General features: G+C 42.3%; 1 protein-coding gene across 1 annotated transcript; it reads left to right on the forward strand.

Moving 5' to 3' along the window:
• Positions 1-97: 97 nt before the first annotated feature.
• On the forward strand, positions 98-7,525 carry zgpat (zinc finger, CCCH-type with G patch domain). The gene is made up of 7 exons (XM_080030533.1): positions 98-236; positions 1,026-1,668; positions 3,121-3,254; positions 3,508-3,666; positions 3,823-3,945; positions 5,956-6,364; positions 7,047-7,525. The coding sequence occupies exons 2-7, from the start codon at positions 1,085-1,087 to the stop codon at positions 7,183-7,185; spliced, it is 1,548 nt and encodes a 515-aa protein (XP_079886659.1). The 5' UTR covers positions 98-236; positions 1,026-1,084; the 3' UTR covers positions 7,186-7,525.
• The last annotated feature ends 1,704 nt before the right edge of the window (positions 7,526-9,229 follow it).

Genomic DNA, 9,229 nt, shown 5'->3' on the forward strand with positions numbered 1-9,229 from the left:
GTCAAAACCGTTCAATATCTGAGGACATTTGTTTAATTTTGAAAAAGTGGGTTACTTTAATCCACTGTATTCACTTCTGCTGACTTGACGGTGAACCGGTTAATGTTGTGACTGTGCTGTGCCAGCATGTGTTTTGAACTATTTTAATTACTTACTTTGTTAATAAAGCGCATATTTTCTTAGTGGATACTTTTTTCGGTCGGTGCAGATGTCAGACAGATAGCCTCATTACGAAGGTAATACTGGTGTTATTATAACCGGTTGTATAAATGGGCTAAAAGACGGCTAACATTTAGCTCAAACTAGCTATAATATACAGTTGGTTTAGCGATTCATAGCTACGTTTGACGTTTAAAAAACGTTGGGGAAAGTTGCTTTACGAATCCCTAACACACAGGCTGTCAGTGTGCATAAAGTAGTCCTTATTGTGGTCAAATGTGAAACATTGCGTCACTTCAGAGGTTTTTGCTAAATTCTCCTTCCCTTTTACTGTGTTTTAAGAGTCCCTCTTATGTTCTATTTCTACTCATTAGCTTTTAAATTTTTTATTTCTATTCATTCGCTTTTCTAATGTGAATTATGTATTTTAATCTTGCCCCTGTAAAGCACTTTGAATGGCCTTATATCTGAATTGTGCTATATAAGTAAACTTGCCTTGCCTTATAAAATGAGCGTTAAAATATGGCTTTAAAAATGACTTCGGTAAGAACACTTTTAAAAAGTGATTTAAACAACAAACATTCTCCATAATAGCTGACTCCACCTTTAATACACAGCTTAGGCCCTGTAAATAAATGGGCATGTTGGTAGCTATGGTGGGCCCACTTTGTTTACATACCCTGAAGCCTAGGACCTAGACTGTGTATTATCACCAGATTCCTTTTCAGCACTCATCCTACGGACAGGTAGCAGACCGGGAGGAGATATTCACTGATTTTGATGAAAAGGGATTTAAACACCAACAAGCTTTCTCCAGAATCGCTGACGCCAACTTTTAAAAATCCACACATCTTCTTTGTCCTCAGGTGTCCTGGGGGCTTGATGCTGTCTCTCTGCTGCACTCTGCCCTGTGCCAACTGTCAGCATGGATGAGGAGACCCTTGAGGCAGCCATCTCTGCCTATGGAGCCCAGTTGCAGCAGGTGGAGATGGCCCTGTCAGCGGGCCTGGACCCCTCCCAGCACTCCGACCTGCTCACCCTGAAGGAGGACCTGTGTCAGCTGATTGGGCTGACCGAGGCCAGCCTGGTGTCTGTCAAGAAGAGCCGGCTCCTAGCCAGCCTGGAGGACAATACTGGACTGCAGACAGCTGACCCAAATGCTGCTAATGGCGCTCTGAGCGCTGAATTTGCAGCTTTTTACTCTGAAGTTGGGGAGTCTTCTGGTAGTAGCTCTGAGACTAGAGAGAGGGACAAGAAGGAGGAGGAAGATGAAGAAGGTGAGGAGGAAGATGAAGAAGAAGAAGATGTACTCAGTGGCACCAAAGTGAAAGCCCCCTACCGGACAAAGTGGGGGACACTGGAGTATCACAATGCCATGGTGGTGGGGGCAGAGCCGCTGGACGGAGAAGAGGCACAAGTCAAAGTGCTCTACGTCTACCCCACCCAGAAGTCTATGAAACCATGTCCATTCTACCTAGAGGACAAATGTCGCTTCCCGGATAATTGCAGGTAATGTATAGATGTCCCATCCATCACTCAGTGCGTTTCCATGGGACAACTTGATTGGATTAAGACATACCAAACTTGCCGCTCTAACGGACCGCGTCACTTGTCTGAGTATACATGGCCTTTCACATATCCGATAAATGGCTGGAGCATGGCTGACTCCGCTATGCTAGGTGGCGCTGTAGCCCTTTCAACAAGTGGTTATAGAGCAACGTCCGGTTCCTTTCCGGCAACAACACATTTATTACGCGTCGTCTCCTTCCACTTCCTTGTGAAATCCTCTGCAGGGATTCTCGAGCAAGCGCAGAACGCAAACTCCGATATGCGATATCCGATCCCTGTATACATGCAGGTAGAATACCAACTATAAACGAGTTATCTAGGTGTTCTTATCCGACTTTGCTTGTCCGTTAATGTGCCACTATGTGTGCGAAGTAGATCGGATAAAGGTATTTACATGCATTTTACAAGTCCTGTTGAAGTCTTATTCGTTTATTAACACGATTATGAGTCTGCATGTAAACTCACTGACTGTGTAAATGTCTCACTCTGACAAGATTGAACGAATCATTATGATTGACTCAGTGAGTTTACATGCAGACTCATAATCGGTTAAATAGACAGGACTTGTAAAATGCATGTAAACACCTTTATCCGATCTACTTCGCACACAAATCGGCACATTAACAGACAAGCAGAGTCAGATAAGAACACCTAGATAACTCGTTCATTTTCGGCATTCTATCTGCATGTATACAGGGATCGGATATCGCATATCGGAGTTTGCGTTCTGCGCTTGCTCGGAAACCCTGCCGGGGAGACGACGTAATAAATAGAAGGGTTGTTGCCGGAAGGGAACCGGACGTGGCTCTATAACCACTTGTTGGAAGGGCTACAGCGCCACCTAGCATTGCGGAGTCAGCCATGCTCCGGCCATTTATCCGATTCTCTGAAAGGCCATGTATACTCAGACAAGTGACACGGTCCGTTCGAGTGGCAAGTTCGGTATATGTCTTAATCCAATCTAATTGTCCCATGGAAACGCACTGAGTGTGTGTTCTATTCCCCGTGACATTAAGCCATCCCCTACCTTCACGTACTGTGTGTCCACTGAAATAAAATCTGGTGTTACAAAGCCTAAGTGGGCTGTGTAAACAAAGGGGACCACCGTAGCTAGCAACATGCCCGTTTACAGAGCCTAGGCTGTCTTTTAACACCAGAGCACACACACAGTATGGACAGGTAGCGGATCATAAGGAGATATTCACAAATTTTGACAACAAGCATTCTCCAGAATTGCTGACTCCATCCAGAAAGGTGGACAGGAAATGTGGGAAACGAATAAGGGGGAACGACATGCAACAAGGGAATCGTACCAGCGATGTTGCAAATCAATGGCATGTGCAGTAACCACTTGGCTACTCAAGCACTCCCTTTTATCTTCTTTTATTAAAGGTTTTCCCATGGTGAAGTGGTGTGTGTATCGGAGCTCAGAGAGTTTGTGGAGTATGACCTCAACAAACTTGAAGAAGGCTCATCCTGCTTGACTAGATGTGAGGACGGCCTTTGGTACCCGGCCAAAATCAAAGGTATGCTGTTGACGGGGCCAGTTTTTTACTATTTCACTGTAAAGTCTACAGGTGATCAGTGATAAATCCACTCTGAGGTTGGTTGAACTAAAGTTGTATATCCTAACCTTGTCAAAAAAATATGGCAGATACATTTCCTGTCAAAAAAAATATGGCAGATACATTTCCTGAAAATCAGCCAACACCATGGTAGATTAAATGCTTCAAGTTAGTTTGAATGTCTTGCTGACTTGAATGTTTTCTCTCAATGTAGAAATTGACAATGGTTTCTACACTGTGAAGTTTGACTCGCTGCTATTGAAAGATGTCGTGGTGGAAGCCGACGCCATTATCCCACCTTTAAGAGAAGAAGACCCACTCTCCTCTGACTCAGACCTGGATGACGTGGGAGAGGATGTGGCATATGCAAAAGGTGTTTGTCACTCTGTCCATCACAATGTGACCTTGTCTCTGAAATCTAGCAATAAATAAAATAAAATGTTACATTTGGATTTGTTTAAACCTCATTTGATGCAATTTTTCACATTTACAAAGTAAATTACCATGATTTTCACTTGCTACCCAACAGTTATGGACTCTGCTGTAGATCCCACAGAAACGTTCAACAGTTCCAACTTTGGCGGCTGGGAGGCACATACCAGAGGCATCGGATCCAAACTCATGCTAAAAATGGGCTATGAATATGGGAAAGGTAGGTGTACAACATTAAGCAAATATTAGGTTCTGGTGTCAAATCATATATAAAATGTGTTTTTATGTGGCACTACTGCATACAGACTAGCATTGGATAGGAGCAATTTAACATCGGTTTGTATCGTCTTTGTCACATTCATTATAATGCTTTACAACCAACATTGAACCTTAGCTGTATTCTCGCAAGCAGGACCCGATTTAAACTACATCAGTATTTTGCAAGTTTCCCCAGTGTTCCCATGTTTTTCCCCAGGGTTTCTCCATACCCCAAACTAGGGCTGTGCGATATGACGAGATATATCGTCTTATGCAATATCGTTTATTTCGTGTCACAAATCACACTCTTTACGACACAAACTATTGATGTAGCTCGCAGATAAATTACTGTTAATTCCAGCTGAACATTTCCTACTGCTACGCTTCACATTAAAAGCATTTAACTTGAGAAACGTGAGTTGACTTTTTATTTTGAAGCGCACACACAGGAAGGCAGCGCTTGCTAGCCCCGCTGCACTTCCATCACTGGTACCATGTCTTCTGTGTGGGATTACTCCTCAGTGATAGAACAGAAAAGAAAGCCTGTCATTTGCAATAGCTACTTGTTACCTTGCGCTCACACCAAAAGCTTCATGAACGTTAGTGGCATCCCCCAGTTGTTCATTTTAACTTTAATTTTCGCTACGAAGGGCGACTGGAGCCTCGCCTGCAGCAGTGTCATAGCAACTACTGGCACACAGGCGTACAGTGTGAGTTCAGTCCACACAGTCTGAAATAAGCCGTGGAGGAAGGACTCCCAAACCATTTACATTGCAGGCTATTTGCACTGAATTGGAAATTATGATATTTTAGAGAAAGAAAAAAATATACACTAAATTACAAGGTGTAGAGAACAGTGCGCTATTGCAGATTAAAATACTAAGGTTGTAAGTAGGCCTACAGTATTAAGTTGGACGGTGAAAATGCACATGTTATCTGACCGGCGGTCAGATAACATGTGCATTTTCTACTTTGTTGCATGCTTGAAAATTTGAGTTTGAATAAAAGGAAAAAATAATCCAAAAGCTGTAAATGCTTTTTATTTGTCCAGTATATAATTCAAAGTGTAATAAGAGAAAGGCCTTATTTCAATGTGTCATTTATATTACATTTTTATTACGTTAATTTACAGGAAATATGCTATATCGTGAAATGTATCGTTATCGGGATATGAAATGACCTATATCGGGATATGAGATTTTGGTCATATCGCCCAGCCCTACCCCAAACACACGCAAACTAGATTTAAGCCCCCTAAAACATACATAATTCACTCCAGTCCAAATGTGGTTTATTTACATTTTGTTTTATTAAATCAAACTAACTACAGGATAAGGATAATCGTAGATTATAAAGCTTAATGGGACAAATTAGATAAACTTTACTTGATGCTTATTTATAGTTATTTACATTTGCAAGCTTGTACTAATACAAAACAAGGAGAACATGCTAACATGTACCATACATGTATTTATCATAACAGACAATGGATCAGACATTTTAAAATATGATGTTGCTTCTATGAACCTAGTTGACATAAAAATACATCTGAAGATCATACTGTATATATGATATGATATATGAAAACTCACCACTTGCTGTTCAGGTTAACTGTGAAATAGGAAACCTCATGTACATCTAAAACACTTTTGGAATTATTGAATGTTGTTTACACTCAAGCAGTATTTTAGCTTTTTCCTGTATATAGCTATATACATATATATATATATATATATATATATATATAGAGAGAGAGAGAGAGAGAGAGAGAGAGAGAGAGAGAGAGAGAGAGAGAGAGAGAGAGAGAGAGAGAGAGAGAGAGAGAGAGAGAGAGAGAGAGAGAGAGAGAGAGAGAGAGAGAGAGAGAGAGAGAGAGAGAGAGAGAGAGAGAGAGAGAGAGAGAGAGAGAGAGAGAGAGAGAGAAGATAATGCATTGTTTCTGTTCCTCACTCAGTAGCTCTTGTTTTCCCAGGCTTAGGGAAGATGCAGGAGGGTCGTGTGGAGCCGGTCATGGCTGTGGTGCTCCCCAGTGGTAGGTCTTTGGACCAGTGTGCAGAGCTTACACCAAGACGCACCCGGAACAGTGCCACTAAAGAGGGGGACGGCAGCACACAAACAGGCCGCCCTAAGAGACGCAGGAAGCCCCGGGCTACCACCGGAGGACGCCAAAATGTGTTTGACTTTCTCAATCACAAGCTGGGGGGCAGGAGCAGTGATGGTGCTGCTGCTCCTTCAGCAGCCAGCGGGGTGGACGTTTACAGGGGGGAGCAGAGCACCAAGAGGAGCCTGAACGTCAAGCTGTTCCAGGCGGCTCAGAGAGTGTCCCAGACAGAGAGGGAGATAGACAAACTGACCGAGACGCTCAGCAGACAAACAGGCTGGTCAGTACAGGCTTCTGTCTATATTGCTAATTTATTTTACATATCTATTCCATATGTCTAATCTGATTTATGTGAAGATTTGTTAATGACCTTCAATGATCCCAAGAAGAGCCCTAGAAATGTTTCAGAGGTTGATTCTACTTATATGAAAAAATCTGGACGTACAGCAGAAGGGATTAAATCCATGAGCTTTCACCAAAGGCTTACCTCATGTAGATTTGCCGACAGTGTTGTGTTTATTACTCAGAATTCCTTATGGGGGCAACAGAAGTAATGCACTTTAGCTTTAAAGGTAATATATTATGCTAATTCTCAGGTAAAAACATTTTTTTTGGGTTTCTACTAGAAACTGTTTATATGCTGTAGTGTCCATAAAAACTTAATATTTCTCACATTGTCATTACTGAATCTCCTCTTTCTTTTGGATTAATTGGAAATTGGATTTCAATTCACAAATAAGAAGGCTTGTGGGAGTTGTGTAAAAAAAATTAAAAATAAAATAATAATCCGAATATTCCAAAATTAGACAGTTCTTTCAATGGCAAGCATATTGTGAAAGGTGCAGCTAAAAACAGCGAGTCTCTTTCCTTAAAAAAAAATAAAATAAAAAAATATGAAAAACTGCGAGTCTCTGTGTCGTTCCCCAATTCCTAATCCTAATCCTTTGTTTGTGTGTGCACAGCAACGCGTCTAGAGTGAAGCAGTTGGAGGAGAGGCTGTCAGCGGCCCGTCAGCTATTGTCCCAGCAGAAAGCCCAGGAGCTGTCCATCCAGGGACAGACCAGGAAGGCCGACACACACAAGAAGATGACTGAGTTCTGAGCTCACTGCCCTCAAAGGCTGGGGCGAGCACTGCTTAATTTGAGGCGAGGTTGTCACCTCTTTGCTACACTGTTTTTTAAAGATTTTTTTTTAGCATTATTTCTCACCCGCATCATGGATTTGAGCTGGCTGTGGTGCCTGCTACGTGTAGAGTGGAACATCATTTCTGCTTCTCATCATATGTTCCAGGATTTAGCAGTTTATTTCATGTGAACAGTTGTTTGGTTTCAAACTAAACTTTATTCGTAATGAACATTTTGTCTCAGTGTATCTGTGTTTATTGGCACTGTAAACCCTGTGTTTGGAGAACCTACTATGCATTGTCCTTTCTTTTCCACCATACACCTGTACACAACTAACTCCAATGTAAAAGGTGTTTGTCTACCACAGAATGTGTGTTGAGTTCTTGGTTCTACTTTTCCTGGGACTAGTTTTGGTCACAGGCTGCCTGTGGTAAGTGCAGTGTACCTTGACTTCTGACTGATTGTAAAATGACATCCTTGGGAGTTTGGAGACCTTTACAGAGTCATAGAAGGCCTCTCTATTCGCCCCCACGCCTCTTACTGTCTGCCTCTTACTGTCTGGCTCATACACAGTGTCTTTGAAGCTACGACCGTAACCCCTCTATTAAATAATGAATTTGGAGAGCAGCTTGTCTGCTGGTAGATGGGACACAGGCTTACCGTAGGTGGGGGAGACGGTTTGTGAATGCATCTACCTTCAGACTAAAGAAAAGGTCGAAGTCGTGATGTTAGGCTTCTCGTCTTACATTTTTTATGTTTTCCTAACAGGCCATATCCAACTTGAATGTGCTGGAGCAATAATATAGAAAGGAACAAAACACCAAACAGTTATTTCAACTTTTTCAATTAACGCTCTCGAAGAGAATTAGGCCATCTTGAACTTTCAGCTGTTTAGCGTGACCCTGAGTCCATGAAAAAGAATTTTTTTTTATTCTATCACATTTAGACAGAAATGTATAGTATGCATCCATGAAAAATATGCAATATCAACTTAGGAAATACTCTGCATGCTTCACCCTCTTAAGTAGCTTTGCAACTTGTACAGACTTGGACAGTACGCATCCCTCCAGCCGTCTGGCTGACCGGAAACAACTCGCTCACAGCCAACCTCACAATTCGGCTGTGAGCGAGTCTCCCCGTGTCAGAGCAGCGCTCTTCCACACACACGCTGCGTTTCAATTGTCGTTCACTTGCCCTTGTTCACTTGCCCTCGGGGGAATCCCCGCCGCCATCATAAGTGTCGTTCCAATTGTCCGGAAACTGAAGTGAACTTGGGGAGACCCTCGAAGGGCTGAGTGAACATAGATGGTCACTCCGAGGTGGATATCACCCACAGTGCATTGCAGATCTTCTGCCTCTTCTTCTTCTTCTTCTTCTTTTATTTTACGGTAGACTGTATGCCCAAGGGACATTGTGGCGACACAGGACATATAGGCTATATATTTTCCAAAACACCTCAATAAGCCTATCCGATTTCCATAGGATCAATTCAGTGAATGCATTGCAGTTTACACATTGCCGCTATAACGCAGACGGCTGGCAGTTAGTAGGGCTATTTAAAACAGATGTTTTTGGTTGAAACTAACAGAAACTAAGAAAATATGTCCGACCAAACAATTTATAAGTGTAAGTGACACTATCTATATTGATAATATGAGTAATCAGGTCGAAATTCAATGTTTGTCATGCTGGAAATGGCTTTATGCAATATACAGAACGTTATAATTTTCTATTATTTGCATTCAGAACTACCTATGTAACTGACGGTCCATTGCGACTACAAGGGCAAGTGGGTTCCATTTCAATCCCCCGCCCACTTTCCCTCCGAGCTCCAAGTTCCCTCCGTGCGACGTATGCTGTTACGTCATACCAAGGGCTGAGGGTAAGTGCAACTACTAATGAAACACAGAGACAGTGTGAAAAGTCACGTTACACATCACAGAAATAAAGTGTGGAAATACGCTCAGACTTCAGGATAATAATAGCAGGGGCGATCCGGGACGCAGCCTAGCTTAGCCTAG

This window comes from Ammodytes marinus, assembly GCF_949987685.1.
Source record: "Ammodytes marinus genome assembly, chromosome: 7".
Taxonomy (NCBI): domain Eukaryota; kingdom Metazoa; phylum Chordata; class Actinopteri; order Uranoscopiformes; family Ammodytidae; genus Ammodytes; species Ammodytes marinus.